We start from the raw sequence: 21926 nt of genomic DNA, 5'->3' as shown, positions 1-21926 counted from the left end.
ACACACACACACACACACACACACACACACACACACACACACACACAGAGCAAATACACAAAGAGATAGAAGCTCGGGTTTCCAGTACAGATGGTTATACAAATTACTTGTCTATATGACACTGGCCACATCACTTAGTCTTTCAGACACCAGCTTCTTCATTTATAAAATTTTATTTATAAAATAAAATAAAACATTTTAAGACCCCTACATTGTCTTTAGCAATGAAAATTCTATAATTTTAAGAATTTAAGAACGATTAGTTGGTCTTTTATTCACCTTATGTTACTGTTGGAAAATCCAGTCTTTAGACCATTTCCTCCTCTTTCATTCCCCACTAATTTTAAAAGTTTCTCTAATATGGTGCCATCTGAATATAGGAATCCCCACAGTTGGGAAGGCTTCCAGGCTAAAAAGAAGTTACTGAGTCACCAGATAATTTTAGTGAAAGGAAAAAGAATCAATTTTTAAATATGTATTTTTAATAACATTTCTATAACTGTTTTCCCATACGTACAGCAATAAACAGAAACTATATATTGAATATTTTAAAAATTTGGCCTGCAGCAGTGTTTCCTTTTCTGTCTAAGGAGAACTACAAAGAGGTTAAAATTTTAAGTCATGCTTAATTTGACTTAAGTAAATCCCAAAAATACTCTTACAGAAATAAAGACAAAAGAAGGATGTTTCTTTGGGAAGAACCCTGGCTGAGATTCTTAGAAGGCTTAGGTATGAATCTTGCTCACATGATATCCCATAAAATCTATTTTACATCTTTGGATCTATAAAATGTAAACACTATCCTCACTGGACCACTATGAAAATTACGTAAGACAGGAAAAGTGAAAGTAGCTGGTCGAGTGATTGCCACAGGAGGGCCTCAGTTAGTGGTAACTGCTATTAATTTTTAAAGCCATGAACATAAAGGAGGAAATAAATAAACTTAGTTTATTATGTTGCAAGGGATGAGAATTAACAGTGCACTAAGACAAAAAAAAAAACTGTTCAAATTCTTCATACTGCCTCTCTCCTTTCCCCCGACTACCCCTCAGACCCACCCCAAGACATACAAATAAGGAGAAAAATGAGAGATTATTGTCAGGAATTCCCTGCCCTCCTCCCAGCTTCCACATATAAACTTCAGCTTTTTGCAAAGAAAATACTGACAACTCAGCCTATGTTTAGCTTGTAACTTTAACAGAGAGTCTAGAATAGTCTATCAGGCTATGTCTCAGGCATACATCTGTTTTTGGCTAGTCTACCCTGACAAGTCATTTGTTAGCCTAATTAGATACATTATTCTAAATCACCCACAGAAGAAATACTCTTGTAAACGCATGCAATCTTTGAATCATGGCTGTATAACATAAGACCTCAAGGGAAAAGCAAGATCAGGGTAATCTTACTTATGTTCACTGAGATAAGATTAAAGAAACAGAATTCTAATTAAAGAGAATATTTTTTACATACAAATTTATACTAAAAAATATTATACAATTAATTTGTTTGCTAACTCTTACTCTAGAAACTATTAAGAATCATTTCCACCCATTCCCTAAACTTGTAAAATAATGCTTGTAAATTGGTTTTCTTTCTGAAGCATTCTTCCCCTGGGGCTAATCTACTAAATAATCGATGCTGTTCTGATTTCATGACTTAAGCGTTTTTGCTGTCCCACTGATGTCCCTCTCAATAATAATAGCTAAAATGCATGAAGAACATACTATGTGCTAGGAACTATTCCAAGTACGTTGTACAGTTTTTCACTTAATGTCACAATAACACTATGAGGAAGATTCTATCACTGCCATTTCACAGCTGAGTAAACTGAGGCTGAGAGAGTTGAAGGAACTTGCTCAAAGTCATAAAACTAGTCAATGGCAAGATCCATGGACTCCGACTCAAAAGCCAAGTTCTAGATGATAATCCTAAGCTAATCCTTTGCTCCTTTCATAGTGAAGAACTGGGAGAACAATGCTAAGGTAACCCAGATTTGCTTTGTCTCTTAAGATAACACTGAAAAGAAATCTCTATTCCTGTTCTGCTTGCTACCTTTTTCTAACTATAACCAAAAGGGCTAACTTGGACACACTAGAACTAAAATATTTATTGCTACAGAAAAGTATATTCAAGTAAATCCACATACAAACCTATAATCTTGTATAATGGAATTTCAGAGTTACATGAAATAAAATTAATTCATAAATATTTGTTAAGAACTATTATGTTCTAGATGCTTGGGATAAACCAGTGAACAAGTCAGATTAGAAGTCCTCTGCCTTAGTAGAGGTTTCTTATATGAAAAATAGGTAATAATCAAAATAAAAAGAAGTATATTTTGCAGTACGTTGGAAACTAACACCCCTGTAAAAAAATTAAAAATATATCAATGGGGAGGGAATCAGCAGTACCAGTGGATAATCAGGCAAACTGCAGTGTTAAATGGGGGTGGTCATGAGTTGCTAAGAAGTAAATCTAAGCAAAGACCTGAAGAAGATGAGGACTTGAAGGAGGTGAATAATAGCAAGTGGGATCCAGGGGAAGAGAATTTTAGGTAGAAGGAACAGTTGATAGCAAAGGCCCTAAGAGCATGATTAGAGCAGAGGAAGCAAGTAAGAAGTAAAAGAGAGGAATTCGTTTATAACGTAATAGGCAGCAAATCACATAGAGTCTTACAACCTATTAGAAGGACTTAGGATTTTATGGAGTAAAACAGGATTGGAAAATTTTGGCAGAAAGATGACGTGATTTGATGTTAGGCTGCTATACTGAGAATATATCAAAAGGTGACAAAAATAGAAATAGGGAGATGAGTGAAAAGGCTACTCCAATAATCCAGGTGAAAACAATGATTCAGATGAAGTTAATGTAATCTAGGTGGTAAGAAGTAGTCAGCTTCTAGATATGTTTTAAAAGAAAACAGAATTTCTTGACAGACTGGATATGGGGTGTGAAAAATAAGAGTCAAATTCTTGGCCTAAGCAACTACTAGAAGAAGATGCCCATAAACTGAGGTGGTAAGGACAGGTAGGTAGAGCATTTTAGGGGTGAGGGATGAGATAATGACACCTTTTCGGACATGGTAAATTTGAGATGTCCAGAAGGTTAAGTGAAAGAGGGGTATTTAACGAGGAGGGAGTTAATCATCTATATCAAATGCTCCTGACACGTCACTAAGACAAAGACTCAGACTGACCACTGGATTTAGCAATTTAGGTCACTACGAACTTGATTACTTTCAAGGAGTTTTGATACAAAGGAAGGCAAAGAAAGGAACAATAAGTAGAGGGGCAGCCGGGGCCCAAAAAAAAAAAAGCTAAAAGAAGGGAACAGAAATTTTATCTGCTGCCCGCCACAGGAAAGAAAGAGTATAGAGTTTGACCAAATTAACTGATATATATTTTTTAAAACACTCAGTACTCAGAAGACCATAACACAGTCTCTGCAGTCTAGCATTTAAAGTGTCTAATATATAATCCCAAATTACTAGACAAAGAAACATGAAAATGTGGCTCACTGGACATTAGATTTAGCAGCCCAAGATTTTTAAAGTAGCTATATTACAATTATGCTCAAGAATATAAAAGAAGATCTGCTTAAAATAAAGATCAAAGAGGCAATCTCACAAGAAACAGAAATTATTAAAAAAAGAACCAAATGGACATTCCAGAAAAAAAAAACAAGATCTGAAATTTTTTAAAAACTCATTGAATGGGGTTAACAACAGATTGGAGATGATGAAAGAGTCAAGCGAACTTTAAGATAGGTCAACAGAAAGTATCCTATCTGAAGAAAAAATCAAAAAATATTTGGAAAAATAAATAGAGCCCCAGAGATCTGTGGGATAGTATCAAAAGGTCAAAAATATGTATGACTGGAATCCCTTAAGGAGAGAGAAGAGAGATGGAGCAGGGAAAAAAGTTGGAAGAAATAATGGGTCAGAATTTCCCCAAAAACGGTAAAAAAAAACAAAACAAAACAAAAAACAAACCCATAAATTTAAAAATTCATGAAGCCCAGCTAATCTCAAGACAAACAGAAAGAAAAATCACACCTAAGCACATCATAGATAAAGGTCTAAAAACCAAAGAAAAAAAATAATAGGGCTTCCCTGGTGGCACAGTGGTTGAGAGTCCACCTGCCAATGCAGGGGACACGGGTTCGTGCCCCGGTCCGGGAAGATCCCACATGCCGCAAAGCGGCTGGGCCCGTGAGCCATGGCCGCTGAGCCTGCGTGTCTGGAGCCTGTGCTCCGCAACGGGAGAGGCCACAACAGTGAGAGGCCCGCGTACAGCAAAAAAAAAAAAAAAAAAAAAAAAGCAGCCAGAGAAAATGACCCATTACAAAGAGAGGAACAACAATACAAATGCATGCTGACTTCTCACCAAAAACAATGAGAGGGACTTCCCTGGTGGTACAGTGGATAAGACTCCACGCTCCCAATGCAGGGGGCCAGGGTTCGATCCCTGGTCAGGAAACTAGATCCCACATGCATGCCCCAACTAAGAGTTCACATGCCACAACTAAGGAGCCTGCATGCCACAACTAAGGAGCCAGCCTGATGCAACTAAGACCCAGTGCAACCATATTAAAAAAAAAAAAGAAAATACTTACTTTAAAAAAAAAAAAAAATGAGAACCACAAGACTGTGGGATGACATCTTTAAGTGATGAAAGTAAAAAAACTGTCAATCCCGAACCCTATACCCAGTGAAAATATCCTACTGAAATAAAAGTGAAATAAAGATTTTCAGATAAAGAAATCTGAGAGTTATGTCTCTAACAGATCTCCACTAAAAGAAATCCTAAAAGAAGGTCTTCAGGTTAAAGGCAAGTGAGACTAGATGGAAACTTGGTTCTTCAGGAAGAAGTGAAGAGCAACAGAAATGATAAATAGGTGGGTAAAAATAAAACAATTTTCCTCTTACTATATTTAAAATACACATTAACTATTTAAAGATCTAACTGACAGCTTGGATTAATGATATATCAGCCTCAAAAGTAATTGCTCTTATTTCCCCATCTATATTTATAGAAAAGTACAGTACCTGTTTTAGTTTCAAAAAGAAATTTTCAGTAGTACTACGTTTGCTGAAGGGCCAGAATAATCTTTCATTAGGTGAGCAAACTCGGACTTTTGTCTCTAGGAGAAAGCGAACAGGCTCCTGCACTTCTGTTATTACTAAATCAACAGCTGTGGTCATAAACAGCACTTTATCTAGGGAGAGAGAAGGCAGAAGCAAATTTTTTAAATGGAAATATATTTGCTCATATGATTAATGTAAAAGTAATTACTTCTATTACAAACTTTAAATGACATTCAGGAAGAGTATGAAACATCTTGAAAAAGGTTGTTTATGCATAGCATACCTGAAAAGCTACACAAGAAACTGGTCACAGTGGTGCTCTTTAGGGTGGGACACTGGGAACTGTGGTAAACTTTTGCTTTTCCCTAGATACCTTTGAATTTTTAACTATATGTGCATATATTATCTCTCCACAAAAACAAGTAATATTTAGAAGCCTGTAAATAAATTAATTAAATTAAATATAAATGTAAATTAAAAATAAAAAATAAATATTTAGAAGCCTGTAAATAAAAAAAATAATATCTTTTTTAAAAGTACATAAATAGAAAAGGAAGCAGGAAAAGGAAAAAATGAAGAAAGGAGAGGGAGGAAAAAATAACTTTGTTTACTGGTCAAATTTAACAGTAAACTCAAAACACTATTCAAATTCCTTTGTTTCATCAGAAGTAGGTAAACACTAAATATTTATCAAATAAGTAGTGCTAAGATTTGGGTATCTCCTTGGGACTAAAATTTCTGTTCATGATGTCAGCAACCTGCATCACCTTTAGGAGTTTCTTCATTTACAATCTGAAAATGTGGGGATTTTGGATTCCAGCTCCCAGTAATAACATAGGACTTTCCATCTGAACTTTTGCCCATAGATTCCTAAAGAAAAGAGTAAAAACAACATTAATGCCAAAAAAAAAAAAAAAAAAACCACACACACAAAACAGCTAACCCACCATTCTGCTGCCTTTAAAAAAATAGAGGTTACAAAAATATAAGAACATGAAACAGGATCATATATATATAAAAGGAGTATATACAAATGACTACAGTTAAAATTAAAGATGTGCCAATTATTTATGCAACTGCTCCTGAAAAGTTATACATAAAGTAAATGCTTGCAAATCATATCAAACCGTACAGACACTAGGGAAATTTACTACCTAAACCTATGTTGAATTCTTCTGTCAAGTGAGTAATTACTACATAAATTTAGTTATGAAAACAAAGGTTTTCACATAATAGCAACAATATGAACACCACCTACTTTTATAAAGCTCATGATAGTTTGCAAATAACTCTCACAAAATGTCTCCTTTGATTCCCACATCAACTCTACATGATAAACAAGAATTATTCACTATTACACGATCAAGAAACTGAGACAGACTAAGTAGCTCTAAGGTCAGACTAGTAAACAGCAAGTAGGAAATAAGGAAATTCCCTTATCTTTGTTTATTGCTTCATAAATGTGCTTTAACCTTAGATTTGGTGAAACAACCTTTATAGAGGAAATAGTGTATAAACTTAAAAAAAAAAAAAAAAAAAGCAATCCTTACCAAATCTAACAAGTGCATGTCACTATTTCGTACATCTTTTCCTGGGCTAAGGAGAAGACCAAAACACCTGCAAAAAAAGAACTGACATAAATTTGGAAAAGAGACTACAGAAAGATGTTTAAGTTAGATCACTTTAAAAAAATTCTTCTTGATAGAAAAAAGGACATATTAAAATTATCAATAAAATAGCATTACCAAAATCATCTTTATTTCTTTGAGATAAACAAATTTTATGTTTGCCTTGTGTTATCACATAGTTGAGATCAACATATTAGCTGAAGATTTATGAGAGATAATTCAAAATGAATGAAGTATTCACTTTAATGAACAAAAGAATTCCTCAGGGAACAAAATATTTTGCAAATACATTTTTGAATACAGTATATGACTGCTCCACTAGACTGACAAAAACTAAAATTTATATTTAAGCCAAACTTACTAAAAATGTTTACCTTTCAATGGCAAGTTCCTTATTAGTCGTTTGTTGCACATAGATGACAATCTTTTTATCAATTCCTTGGCGTAGTTTAAAGCATTGTCTGTCTTTATCTTTAGGAACTGCACTGTAGAACAACATGTTTCATTAATTTTGCAAAGCACTTTCTCGTAACATACACCAGAACAATTTTTGTTATGATTTGAAAATCAGGCACTGAAAAGAATCAGATTTAATTCTTCTCTACGCCTGGTATTCAAATCATAACAGATATTTAAAAATCATCATCTGCCTCTTGACACGAAAATACCATCATTACTGTATGTAATCCACTAAACCATTACAGAAACCATTTATGAAAGCTACAAAACCACGCTTATGACCCCTAAAACGTGGCTTTAGCTTTTTCTTTCTTGTTGCTGTGAAAATTAAATTAGATATTTATAAAGCTCCAAGGCACTCAAAAAATGTTAGTTTTTTTCACTTTCTATTTAGTCACTGTTTTTTACAAATAAATTATTCATGCCTTATTTGTTTAAATATATAATGAAGAAAAGATAATTATATAGATCCTTTGAATTTCAAAACAAGGTGCTTTCAAAAAACAAGAAATGAGGAAGATATAGTCAACAGTAAGCTGTTGCCTAATTCTTCCCTTAAGCAGCAATAACCTTACTGTAAGCATGTGTAATAACTATAAAAATAACATTAATGATGCAGTTAAACATTACCTTAAGAAAACAGTTGAAAATATTCTCTAAATGACAGTTTACCAAAATAATCCCCTGGTCTCCCACCCACCACTTTCTCTAGCTCCTTTGTCCTCAAAGGCTTACAAATCTGCTACAGCAATCAGCCAATATACAGCAAATCTAAATTGTGCCTTATTACTGTACAACTTTAAGGTAATAGCAATAGAACCATTAGAAGATAATATAAAAGGCTACATGAGAGCTCTGAGTACCTACTCAAACTAAAAATTGGCTCTGAAGAAATAAAATTAGTTTGAATCCCATCTGCACTACTACACCAGTAACCAATTCAAGAACATGTGATAACGCTGAGATTAGAAAATCAAAGAATCTTAGCATAAGAGTCTAAAAATGACCAATGTGCAAGAAACACTTCTGCATACCAAACTGTCAAATATTTGTGGCTGACAGAATTTTCACCTATGAGGATATGGACAGGTCTCAGATTTTAATTTATATTAGATACACTAGTCTCTATGTTCTGTGGATATTTAAGTATAAATTAATATAATCTCATCTCTCAGCAGTATTTAAAACAACAACAGTGGAAATAAAGTTATCACTGGTGTCCTGAGTCTGAAGGGCAAGGAAAAGCTACATTAATAGGAAGCAGGGTGGAGAGTATAAGCAGTGGAAGTTCACTTCACTGATGTTGGGGGGGTCTAGACTGTATTTCTGGTCTTATCACTATCATTGAATGAATGGATCCAACCAAGTAATTTTACATTTAATTCCTATTGTGTAAATTAAGAAGCAGACATCCAGGTTATCTTCCCTGGCTTTCTTTACCTATAAAATAAGGACAATATCAAATGGGGTACTTTGTAGATTAAATAAGATCAGAACGAAGTGTTTTGAATGATATAAATGAAAATGCTCCATTTTCCTAAGGACTAAACTGAAATGCAGGTTTCTAATTTTAATAATATAGGATTATACTTTTTCAGGAATGAAAAGAAGAGCATTAATTCTTGCCACGGCACTTGGTCTATATTTATGCTATGGCGAAACCACAATCTATCTTGTACTATGGCTAACTATATATACATATATTTTTTAAATAGGTGGTAAGTCATATGGGTATACCATTGTATCTTTTTTTAGGTATAACTGACATACAACATTAGTTTCAGGTTTACAACATAACGATTTGATATTTGTATATTTTGTGAAATGCATCGTATTTTTACCATTCTATTCTGGTCAACATTTAATTTCCACTTTTTAATTTTGCTATTATTGTGTTAAGGGGAATGTTCACGCTGATAACTCTTTTGGCACCACAATGACTGTTTCTGTAAATTCCTAGACATACTACAGAATCGCTGGATGAAAGGAACTGCATTTGAAAAGTTCAAATCTGATGCAGAAAGGCATACTTGTCAATGATTTCATCAGTGTATTAGGTCACACAACACTATTTTCTACTGTAACTATAAATTCAGGAAAACAATGCAACAAAAAGATAACAAAGCCCTAACAAATGTGAAAAACAAATGACCATCCAGGGGTTTTCTGTATAGCACTTCCTTGCTATACAGGTGAACAGGCCAGGGATATTTGTGATCGTTACCTTTCTACTTAGAATATACCTGATCTCAGAAGGAGGAGAAATTATCCTAGTGCTTCTCTTCTGAGAGATCTTAGAAATCTTTCCTATTCATAACTGGGGTTTATAAGTGATCTACATAAATATTTTTAATAAAGGGAAAAAACTGTTTAAACAAACTGTTCTGTTTCTTAAAAAGGAAAAAAATTATTACAAGGTTTATAGATTACAGTTTCTACTTCCCAGTACAGGAATGCATACTGCAGAAAGCACCACATCACAGTGTTGCTGTGAGAACAGAAATATAGCTAATAAGAAAGCATAGAGCACAAGGCCTCACACTTGATTGTACAAATCAAAGTTGAAGCTGCATTGTACACTAAATTGGCCACCAGATGGCATGACAATTCCAAAGTCTCTTGAGGGAGAGCAAAGGTTATCAGATTTTCAAACAAACAGACCAATCATTGTGCTTTTTAATTTAAAAGCAAGATATTAGAAATCATTCATATTTTGATGGAATTTCATTTTATGAGGTAGTCATGGAGGAAAGAAATTTCTATATGCAACTATTGATTATGATCCCAAGTGGCACCCATTTTGTGATATGGGCTATGGAGAAAAAAAAAGTCAATCATCTTGCAACCATAATATTTTAAAGTTATAAAAGATTTTAGAGTCTAGCCACTTCATCTTATAAATAAGGAAACTAATGTCAGGAGATGTAAAGAAACTTGGAAAAGGTCACACTGTTAATGGTAGCAATAAGTAAACTAAATTTAAGTTTTAATTTCTATTCCAGGGTTATTTTCACTACTCAAAGAAGCATAATTTTACTTAAAAACCAAAACCAGTTATTTCTATGTAAGGTTAGATCAGACCTCAATTCTCCCCTTCCAATGTGTTCAAATAAACTTTAATGGTAAAACTTGATTTCAACAGCCTTAAGACCTTTACCTTATTAAAACAAATAAACCAACTAACCAACCAAAACACAAAAAAAACCCAGCAAAACAAATCTAGCTACAGATCCAGCTGACGTAGCTTCTGTCATATTTCATATCAGCAGTCAGCCAGTTACTCTGAGTCCATCTAAAAGAACATGGTAGCATGATACATTTTCCTACGTGAAAGAATTTTTTTTACTGTTTAAAATTCTTTAAATCTTGCCTCTACAAATTTGCCTATTTATTTTCCTTTAAACTCTATCCATAAAAGCAATCATTTTATAATGTAAAAGTTATGTAATCTGACCTAGAATTTCCCTAAATCCACAGATAGTACAGCATGTTAATACAAACTCAAAAAGAATAAAATAAGATGTCCTACCTAAAATAACCTTTACCATCATCTTCTTTTATTTCTAAAGACACAGAGAAGGTAAAGATGTCACTGTCAGGAGTCTGAGGTGCAGTAGTTGCTGAGAGGGGGGTCTGCTTGGCAGAACGGCGGAAGGCAGTGGCAAAACTGTAAAGTATCCGGCTCACCTACAACCAGACATGTTAGGAAATGGGCTGTTATCACAAGAATAAAATACTTTTGTTAAGGCTGAAGGTGACCTATGTTGTTTGAGGGGAGTAATTCATCTTTCCTCCATTGATTTCTTTTGACAAATTATCTAATTTATTAGACCTATAAAGCAAGCAACACTAAAAATGGTCACAGAAGAGGCTTTAAAAAAGAGGTGGTTGTGGGGCTTCCCTGGTGGCGCAGTGGTTGAGAGTCCGCCTGCCGATGCAGGGGATACGGGTTCGTGCCCCGGTCTGGGAAGATCCCACATGCCGCGGAGCGGCTGGGCCCGTGAGTCATGGACGCTGAGCCTGCGAATCCGGAGCCTGTGCTCCGCAACGGGAGAGGCCACAACTGTGAGAGGCCCGCATACCGCAAAAAAATAAATAAATAAATAAATAAATAAAATAAAGAAGTGGTTGTGAATCCAACTGAAAGATGATTTCCAAAATTGTTAGGAATTACTTGAATGTATCTATTATAATAAAAATAATTCTACAAGTTTAGCTCTAAAAGAACGGTTTGCAAATACGTCATTGCTAGAACCAAGATGCCTATTTAACCCAATTAAGCAGCTGTCAATTGGTCTCCTCCAACACTCTTAACAACGAGGTTCAGGTTAACCAAACTTTTAGTTTATTTACATTTCAGCCCATCCAGCTGAAATAAACAGTAGCAGAGAATTTCATTTGGCTTATAAATGACCATAATAAATACTATAATCATTTCAACGTAGTGAGGGTACAGATGAAGTTTCATTTGCAGACAGTTCCCTCTTAAGTACTTACAGCTTCTTGTATTTCACACCGGAAGACATGTATTCTGAAGAGCTCTGCATTGTAATGACTTTCAGTGAAAGCAAAACAGTCACTCTCAGGAGTTCCATCATGCCCTCTAACACAGAAGAGGATTTTGTAGATAGGGTAGTTTGCTATTTCAGTGTTTGTCTGAGGATCTAAGAGTCTGTTCAGAAAAAAAGATATAAAGAGATTAGAGGGACTGTAGACTATTTTCACTACATCCATATTATGATTCAAGACTCATCTTTCTAGCAAAAAGATCATATAATCCATTTTTGGTATGCTAATCATATTAATCTTAAGTCTTGATAAGTAAGTCATGTGTGAATTCTTAAAGTTACTGATTACACAATTCCATGATATTAAAAACTACATAACCCCATGTTTTAGGGAGGCATTCAGGAAAGCATAAACAGTATCAATGTTTCTTATATAGTCTGTAACTAAATAAAGATAACGGGTAAATTGGAGTACCAAAATAGATCATTAAAGCTGTGCTTCTCATTATCTCCTAAAAGAATGACCTAATCTGCTTTATTATTTTAAAAAATAAAAAGGTGATGTGCTTTCTCAGAGTGAAACATGTTCTTTTGCTTCATGGCAAACAAGGGAGAGAGACTAAAAAATGTTAACACCTAAAAAAAGAAAATCATTAATAAAATCAAAAGGATGCCATTCACTGAAAATCAAAGGGATATCATTCATTCAAAAATGTATTCATTCAACAAATATTTATGTGATACCTACAACATTTCAGGCTCCATTCTGGGCACTGATGACACAGCTATGAAAGAAACTGAAAAAGAAATTATGCAATTTCAACATTGAATGGGCAGGGCCACTGATGGGAAAGCCCAGGGGATAATGGAAATACCTAAGAAGGGGACCTAATCCAAGTTCAAAGGCACTTTGATAAAGACTCTGAAAACATGGGGCGAGAGAAACTAGTTTTCTCATGTCTTTATAGAATTAAAATATATTAGAACAAAGTATAACTTCAGTTGGGGGGAATGACTATTGACTAAGAAGCACATAAAAATGAATGCTCATATAAAAATGAGTGCTAAGGAATTCCCTGATGGTCCAGTGGTTAGGACTTAGCGCTTTCACTGAGGTGGCCTGGTCAGGGAAGTAAGATCCCACAAGCTGCAATGCAGCCAAAGAAAAAGAAATAAACTTTATTACAAGAAAAAAAATGAGTGCTAAAAAAATTTTATTAAGTTTCACATTAATAAATACAATTAAAATTAGTATTTGTGAGTCTTTGTGAAATAGTTCTTTAAATACTCAAGAGAAGAATTATATATGCAGATAACTGGAATATTAATTAATTAACTTACTACTACTGCTAACCATATACAGCTACAACTCTACTACCATAAAAATCCAAAATGACTGAGGGTGGAGAAACAGATACTCTCATACACTGCTGATAAAAGTGTATGAACTAGATCAATATTTCTAGATGGCTATTTGGCAATGTATCAAAACCCATAAAAATGGGCAAATCTTTGGCCCAGTAAGTCTACCTTCTAGGAATTGATCCTAAGGAAATACAAAAATACATAAAAATTTAGCTAAAAAATAATTTATAAGAAAATTACAGGTAAAGCACTTACATGCTCATATAATAAAAGCTTAATATTCGCTATTATTAGTAGTACTTTTCTCATTAAAACAACTAAAATATGTAACATTAGAGATTGGTTATTTCTGAATAGCCCATCATGTGCCATCATAAGTTAAAATTTTTCAGCATATTTACTGATATGGAAAGAGATTCACAATATAAAAAACTAAGTGAGGAAAGCATGTTACAAGATGGTATGTATTATATTATTCCACTGTTGTTAAAAATGTTGATTCTAAGTTGTATAATTATACTTGCCCATATATGTAGGTATTTACACACATACACAAACATATACACATACAACTACACAAAAAGGGTCTTAATAAACCAAGATGTTAACTGTTATTTACCAACGGGAGAGTAGAATTAAGAATATTTTCCTAATCTAAAATATGGCACAAATGAACCTATCTACAAAACAGGAACAGACTCACAGACACAGAGAGCAGACTCGTGGTTGCCAAGGGGGAGTGGGATGAGGGAGGGAAGGACTGGGAGTGTGGGATTAGCAGGTGTAAACTATTACATAATAGGATAAATAAACAACAAGGTCCTACTGTGTAGCACAGGCAACTATATTCAATATCCGGTGATAAACCATACTGGAAAAAAATATTAAAGAAAAAAGAATGTCTATATGTGTATAACTGAGTCACTTTGCTGTACAGCAGAGATTGGCACATTGTAAATCAACTATACTTCAATAAAAAAAATTAAATTAAAAAAAGAGTATTTTCCTAAATTTTTGCTTGTTTGTGTCCTCTGATTTTTCTGAAATAAGTATGCATTTTTTATAATAAAGAAAAAGTTATTTTATTTCAGTTCTGTTCAACTCATTATTAGAGTTTTGTATTTAGCTAGCTAATACAGATATCTGACTGGCTACCTTTAATCACTGTTATCTGTTTCAGTTAGTATAAACAATAGTCATTTTGAGAGACTTTTCTGGGCCTCAGTTTCCTCATCTTAAAAATTTAGCATCTGTACTGGAATAGTTAATATTTACCAACAAGTTTCTGTAACTTCCAAAGTCAGCATGAAATCTCATACTGAACTAATATGTCAAGCTAGTATTTGTATTGGGGGCACATGAGAAATATAAATTGTTAGGCAGACTCTTAGGTCAACATGTTTCAATAATCCCCAAAACATTTAAATTTCTAATGTGCTACACAGAACTGGGGTGGGGAAGAGTATAAAAAACTGTTCAAACAAGTGACTATTTTTCATAAAGGTCACAACCCTTGGAAGATGTGATAACTAAGAGCCAGATGAATTAAACATGAATAAAATAATTAGATTTTGTTCACTACTGCTTCCTTCTAAAACTATAGGTCAGGAATCTGATCAAATGTTATTGAATACAAACAGTTCAAGAAGCTGGTCTCACCTCACAGTTCCTTCAGATACGTTCGGCACTGACAGGGTTACATCTAGTGAAATCTGACACTGGCCCCTTAAGATGGACATCATCCTTAAGGCTTCCACTTCACTCCTGGGAGCATTTACTGAGGCACAGCCTAAATAAGTTAGTTTGCTGAAAACTACACTGTCCTCATCAGCCACTGGCGTGAAAGGACTAGACCCTTCAGAATCTGAAAGAAACAATAAGGAGGTGATTATTTTCACTTTGATATTTTGTTGACATGAATATCAAGTAAAAATCTACAAGTTACATTTAGGTTCTAAAATTAAATACTAATGAGAGAATATGCCATTGCCCCAGAAGAAATGCCCATTAAAGCCAGAAATCTCACACCAGAACTCTGTCACCAACACTAAAAATTTTAGGTATGGCTGCAGTCTCAATCCCAAATCTAAACGGTGACCTGAGACTCAGATCTGATTTACCTTTCTGACTCCTCTAATTTGTTTTGACTTTATAATTTACATTTAGATCAAAAATACATTTAGTATTTTACCACCCTGAAAAATCCTATCTCTGTCTTCTTTCTGATCTGCTCTGTTATAATTATTTTTCTCATTCATCATTGTAGCTACTCTATCATGTTCTCTCAGTCCCCTTGCTTTCCCTTTCCCAATAAACATCTACAGTTTTAACACCCTACTTTCCCCAAAGCCTTTATAATTGCCTTTTTTCTCCTTCCTTGCTATGTCTTTCAGCTCCCTTTTTTCAACTTGACCACTATTCCTGCCAAGTTATTAAAGGCCTGGGGCAAACATCTCTTCACCAAGCATTATTCCTCTATTTCTCCAACACTATACTCAAATTCCTTCTTTCCTGGAAAAATATCCTTAAATACTCTAAGACTCCCTCAATATCTTATAGCTACTGTTTCTCTTTCTGTGGTATAAATGACATACATTTAGAGTGGACATATGTATAATTGATTCACTTTGCTGCACACCTGAAACTAAAACAACATTGTAAATCAACACTATCCCAATAAAAAATTTTTTTAAACTGACATACATTTAAAGGGAAATCAGAATAGTACATATATTTACTCCTCTCACATCCCCCTAAATCTAGAATCTGAAGATTCTAGAGAACATAGATAATGGTTTTTGCTTGCTTTGAATCAAACCTAGTACAGAATGGACACTCAAATATTAAAAACAATAACCTTCAGTTATGCAAGCAATGCAGCAATCCTAACCTCCTTGTCCAGGTTTCACTGGCAGGCTCATCTCTGGTTTCTGGAGCCCTACTAATGACACAGGGTTAATGGTGGATGAAGCTGAGAGTTGATTAGAAAGAGGCCCATCTCCTTCGCCATCCAATTGTGACCTTTCCACAAGCTCCTTGTCCCCTGGCTGGTCGTCCATTGGAGGATCCATCAGCACATCTGCTAGCTCTTTTTGCAGCTGCTGTTCACTTCCATTCCCTATAATCTAAGGGTCACAAATATATGCAATCAACAAAATGAGAGAGGCCAGTACTGATTTAAATGGGTCCACATCTAGATAAAATCATCAGCAATTCTTTTGATATACAGATATCTTCTGAATGTCTTTAAAAAACAGAATAAATCAAGATCTATAATAAATAAGAGCTGCAGCTGCTCTCTTAATTCATACAGCTTTTCATGAAAAAGTGTATAGTGAATTTGAGACCAATACCGAGAAATATATGTGATAGTCTGTCAATTTTATTAAAAGTTTTCTACCGTGTCCTAAACTAATTAACAACTAAAATATTTGTAATTTTACTTGTATGATGAGAAATAAAGCTTGTTAAGAGGAGAAGCTTCTCGGACTTGCCTGGTGGCGCAGTGGTTAAGAATCCACCTGCCAATGGAGGGGACACGGGTTCGAGCCCTGGTCCGGGAAGATCCCACATGCCGCAGAGCAACTAAGCCCATGCACCACAACTACTGAGCCTGTGCTCTAGAGCCCGCAAGCCACAACTACTGAGCCTGCGTGCCACAACTACTGAAGCCCGCGCGCCTAGAGCCCATGCTCCGCAACAAGAGAAGCCACCACAATGAGAAGCTTGCACACCAAAACGAAGAGTAGCCCCCCTGCTCGCCACAACTAGAGAAAGCCCACGCGCAGCAACAAAGATCCAACACAGCCAAAAGTTAATTAATTAATTTTAAAAAAGAGGAGAAGCTTCTCTTATGCTTAAGGAAAAGGGAAAATGTGTTTGCTCCCGAAAATTATCAGTAGAAACATACTTATTAGGTAGTAAATCATCACATGCATTTTTACCACCCTTGCTATAAGTTAAGTCTCCTGTATTTCTGAGGGAGACTTCGCTGACATAAATAGTTCTTAAAGTTCTGAGACATTTGAATAAAGCTGGGGAGATGCACGTATAAAATGACCCTGAGGAACAGAAGCATTCCTTTTCAACGTCCAGTATTTTTCTAGAGTCATGATGGTTTATTATTAGTTGCTCAACAAGAAAGTAAACAAGTGCAGAATCAGGTGGAGAATCAGGTGCCCAACGCTAAGGAAAACCATAAGTGACAAAACCCAGTATTGTCACCAAATGTTTATTCAAGAAATACTAGAAAAATTAACAAGAGAATTAATTTACAAAAAGGAAATCATGATGAAAAAAAAGTGTGCTGATTTAGGAGGGTTTCTGAAGGCTAAAACCTGACAAAAAGTTAAAATGGGTGGGGCTATGAGATTGTTAAAGACAATGAGGTCTTCCCAGTAAAATTAAGACACAGTTAAGAAGCAAAATTCCAATAACAGAAGTACTCTGGACTACTAAGGCACCCAGTTCAAACATCTTTTGTAACTCCATAAAATTCAAGTCCCTGTGGCTGTAAACTATGATTGAGAAACAATCTTAAGTCTTTTTTGCTTCATTTTCCCAAGGAAATTCTAACATGTCAGCTATTCTTGCCTTGGAAATAAGGGCCGGAGAGGTGTTCAGTCTCTGGTTTCAATGACAGCATCTGTTTTTGTGAACTTCCTTTTATATTCAGAGTTACTGCTATTGGAACTACAATTCAGTCAAATAAGTTTAACTCTTTGCTATGAATGATCCTATACATCACAAGTGTAATCAAATTTCTTTTTTCAGAAGTTCTTTCAAATGTTTTTTAAAGCACCTAGAAAACAAACTAGAGCTTAATTCTAATTAACCTCTTATTTTTTCAGAACTGGATAAGAAATACTGCAGGAATCACCTGCAGGAAATAAAAGATAGCCTAATTGAATCTAAACCATTGTCCAAGTGGAAGGAGAAATAACATAAGTAGGATATTTACAGCTCCCTAAAAACAGATGAAGAAAAGATATTAGACTCCATGTTTAAGCAATTAGTAATTATAACTGGGAAGGTTACCATTAAAGAGCAAACTAAACTGAAGACATTTTACATGCTATGAGGTACTGTTTTTTCTTTGGTATATAGGCTAAATAAACTCAAGTTTTCTTTTGGATAGGCTACCTCCACTGTAATATATTTACAAACCCTGAAAGAAACATGTTTATATGTTTGCCTTTTGTGTTTATACATGTTTATCTGCATTCTTCCCTTGTTTATAAAGTCTGTAAACGTAAGAACTGCCTTCTATTTCCTTAACTCTTCCTTAAAGGGTAGGAAAAAGTAATGCACACACACAAAAATGATTTTTAAAAGCTGCTTAAAAATAGCAACCTAACTTATGCTTTGAATAATTAGGTCCAATACAGTACTCAGCACTTACCATGTCAGATCATTTGTGCACCTTCAATCCAATTTCAAACTTAACTATCTGTCACATAATTTAATACTTATCTCAATTAAGTTTTTTGTTTTTTAAAAGACAGTCAATTAATCTTCCCTAGGCTTATCTGGGAAACACTCAGCAATGCTTTTCAAGGTTCTCAAGCTTTGGCATGCCTAAGAATCACCTGGTGAACTTGTTGCAACACAATCTGTTGGGCCCTAACAAGAATTCCCATTCAGTAAGGCTGGGATGGGCCTGATAATTTGAATTTTTAAAAAGTTTCCAGGAGATGGTGATGCTGCTAGTCTGGAGACCACACTCTAAGAACCAACCTTAGATTAATGGTTCTTAACCATGACTAAACAACACAATTACCAATATCACCAGGGAGCATGTTAAAATTAAAATACCTGATCCTCCCTCTATCCCCTCACCTCCTACCCTAGCAACTAAATCAGTCTCAGAGATAAAGCCTTGGCATATGCATTTTCAAGAACCTCCACAGGTGATTTACAAAACAAGTGGCAGGCCAGATTAGGCCAGCAGGCTATAGTTTGTTAACCCCTCGTATAAATGAACAGCTTAAATCAGCAACTGCTTGTCTGACTTCTTGTCATAACAAAAATAAACTCATTATTAGCAGGGCTTTCTGTTCCTTGCTGCCAACAGCATTCCTAACAGATACCATGATGATCTCTAAAATAAATGTAGTTGCAGGTAAAGTAATCAAGACACGGTATTAGTGAAAGGACAGATAATACAGAACAAGGAAACAAAATAGAATCCAGAAATAGACCCACACATACATGGCCAATTGGTTTCAACAAAGTTGGCCAGATAATTCAACAGAGAAAGGTAATAAAACAAATGGTGGTGGAACAATTAACTTGACATCATACATATGCAAAAACATCAATCTCTTTACATCACATACAAAATTAATGCAAAATGGACTGCAGATCTAAATGTAAATCCTAAAACTATAATATTTACAGAAGAAAACACAGGAAAAAATCTTTGTAATTCTGGGACACAAAGACTTCTTAGGACACAAAAAGTATGCATAAAAGAAAAAAATGAAACGCACTTTATTAAACTAGAAACTGCTGCTTGGAAGACACTGTTCACAGAATGAAAAGACAAGCCGCAGACTTCAAGAAAATATTTACAAATCATATGTCTGATGAAGGAATTATATCCAAAATATACACAGAATTCTTATAACTCAATAATAAAACAAGCAACCCAATTTAAATAAAGGGCATTTCACGCAAGAAGACAATGCAAATAAGCACTTGAAAGAAACTCAGTATCATTAACCATTAGGGAAACTGACACCACTATAGGATGCCGCTATACACCTATAAGAATGGCTAAAATTAAAAACAAAACAATCCTGAAAATACCAAGCGCTGGCAAGAATGTGGAGCAACTGAAAAACTCTCATACACTGCTGGTGGGAATACAAAATGGTACAGTCACTTTATGTAAATTTTATAAAGTTAAACATACACTTATCTATGACTCACTCCTAGGTGTTTACCCAAGAAAAATAAAAATACATGTCTATACAAAGACCTGTCTGTGAATGTTTATAGCAGCATTATTCATAATTGCCAAAAACTGAATACAAAGTAAATGTTTATCAGCTGGTGAATGGATAAACAAACTGCCACTGATACTAAAATAACATGGATAAATCTCAAAAGCATTATTCTAAGTAAAAGAAGTGGACACTAAAGGCTATATGCTGTATGATTCAATTTACATGGCATTCCAGAAAAGGCAAAACTATAGAGACAGAAATCAGATCACTGATTGTCAGAGGCTGGGAAGGGGAAAGACGAATGACTAAAAAGAACTATAAAGGGACTTTCTGGAGTAATGAAAATATTCTGTATCTTGACTGTGGTGGTCGTGGTGATTACGTAAGAGTTTACATTCATTAAAGTTCATAGAACTGTATACCTAAAGGGCTGTATTTTACTGTGTGTACATTTTACCTCAATAGACTTAAACTTGGAAGGGGATATTCATAGCGGGAGAGGCTATGCATGTGTTGGGGCAAAGGTTATATGGGAAATCTCTGTACCTTCCTCTCAACTGTGCTGTGAATCTAAAACTGCTCTCTTAAAAAAGGCTATTTTTTTTTAAATAGAAAAAAATGTGGTTTCTATGAAAGATGCAATTTGAGAACACAGCTGTTCCTTTTCTCTACATGCCCCTCAAAAGGTGTTCGTCCAGGATTCTGTTTTTGGCAATAACTTCATTTTACAGATTTTCCTGTGCCATTTCATCCAATCCCAACGATACATAAACAATCCCTAATATACATCTACAACCCCTCCCTGTCTAATGGACAGACACCTTCAGCTAGATACTCCAAACTTACGTCAAAACTTAACTCTAATTCTCTTCCTGTATCTTTAAAAAAAAAATTAATGAATTGCACTACCTTCCACTCAGTTACCAAATGAAGGATTACAGTCATCCTTCACTCCTCTCATTTCCACACTACTCACAAACCCTACTGCTCCTTGCTCAACTGCCCATTTTTTCCCCTCTGTCTCTCTGCATAGCTAACACCACAGGAATCTCTTTCATTTTACATAAGCCTACCTACTGGAAAGGTAGTAGTTTCCCTGCCTTCTTTCTCACTTCCCTCTGATTTATCATTCATATGGCCATTCAAATTACAAGTGCAAATCTTAGTTCTGATCAAGCACTGCCTTATTTTTATACCCTCCCATGTTTCCTCAATGTCCATCAGATAATGCCCATATTCATTACTATGTTCTATGAGTTTCTCACAACTCTGCCCAATTTACTTTTCCATCTCTTATCTGTCACATCAAACTACTCAAACTCCCCAAGACACACCATAAACCTTTAAACATCTAGACTTTGCACAGACCGTTCCCTTTCCTGGAAAGCCTTCCTCTCCTTTGCCTTTCTACTCTTAAAGACCAAGCTTAAATTCTGTTACCTCCTCTGAGAGATCTTAAGCCTGATATATGCGGTTTAATCACTCCCTCCTTAGAGAGTGCTATCAAAATATTAGCATACTTGTTTATTCCAGCATTGCTACTTGTTTTAGAGAATATTTGCTTAGTGGGCCTCTTCAACCAGACTGGGCATTATTAGATAGCAGAGACTGTTTCTTCAATTATCTTTATATTCCCAAAGCTTCGGGTAGCTGAGGGTACAGAGTATATCTACAATACATGTTTAATGAACTGAATTTTATAAATGCCAAGAATAAAAGCCAAAGTATTCTTTTATCCAATTTGGATATTGGGTATTCTACAGATTTTGGTTTAGTGCTAGAAAAGGAAATCTGAAAGATTTTAGCTTTGTTAATGACTTAAAAATAAAACAAAAACAAATACCATTTCCTATTATGAGTGTCATTAAAGTATCATTAAACCTGAACATTTTATAAGTGTCATTAAAGTTTAACATTTACCATAAGAATA

The 21926-nt window shown here is 34.8% G+C and overlaps 1 protein-coding gene across 11 annotated transcripts in view; it reads right to left on the bottom strand.

The window, feature by feature from the left end:
- Window positions 1-21926, bottom strand: part of RABGAP1 (RAB GTPase activating protein 1) — a 179581-nt gene that overhangs the window by 113077 nt on the left and 44578 nt on the right. For 10 of the 11 annotated variants that reach the window (XM_029201909.1, XM_029201906.1, XM_029201907.1 and 7 more), the window contains 8 exons: window positions 15937-16171; window positions 14706-14910; window positions 11671-11845; window positions 10703-10860; window positions 7089-7199; window positions 6637-6703; window positions 5854-5956; window positions 5048-5217 (listed from right to left, as the gene is read on the bottom strand). In XM_029201909.1, the coding sequence (XP_029057742.1) occupies window positions 5048-5217; window positions 5854-5956; window positions 6637-6703; window positions 7089-7199; window positions 10703-10860; window positions 11671-11845; window positions 14706-14910; window positions 15937-16171 (1224 nt within the window). Of the gene's footprint in view, window positions 1-5047; window positions 5218-5853; window positions 5957-6636; window positions 6704-7088; window positions 7200-10702; window positions 10861-11670; window positions 11846-14705; window positions 14911-15903; window positions 16172-21926 lie in introns of those variants that run through there. The other variant, XM_029201917.1, reaches the window with a different exon arrangement.

This window comes from Monodon monoceros, unplaced genomic scaffold, assembly GCF_005190385.1.
Source record: "Monodon monoceros isolate NGI ecotype Baffin Bay Population unplaced genomic scaffold, NGI_Narwhal_1 Super_Scaffold_5, whole genome shotgun sequence".
Classification (NCBI taxonomy): Eukaryota; Metazoa; Chordata; class Mammalia; order Artiodactyla; family Monodontidae; genus Monodon; species Monodon monoceros.
This window is presented reverse-complemented; position numbering and strand designations above follow the sequence as displayed.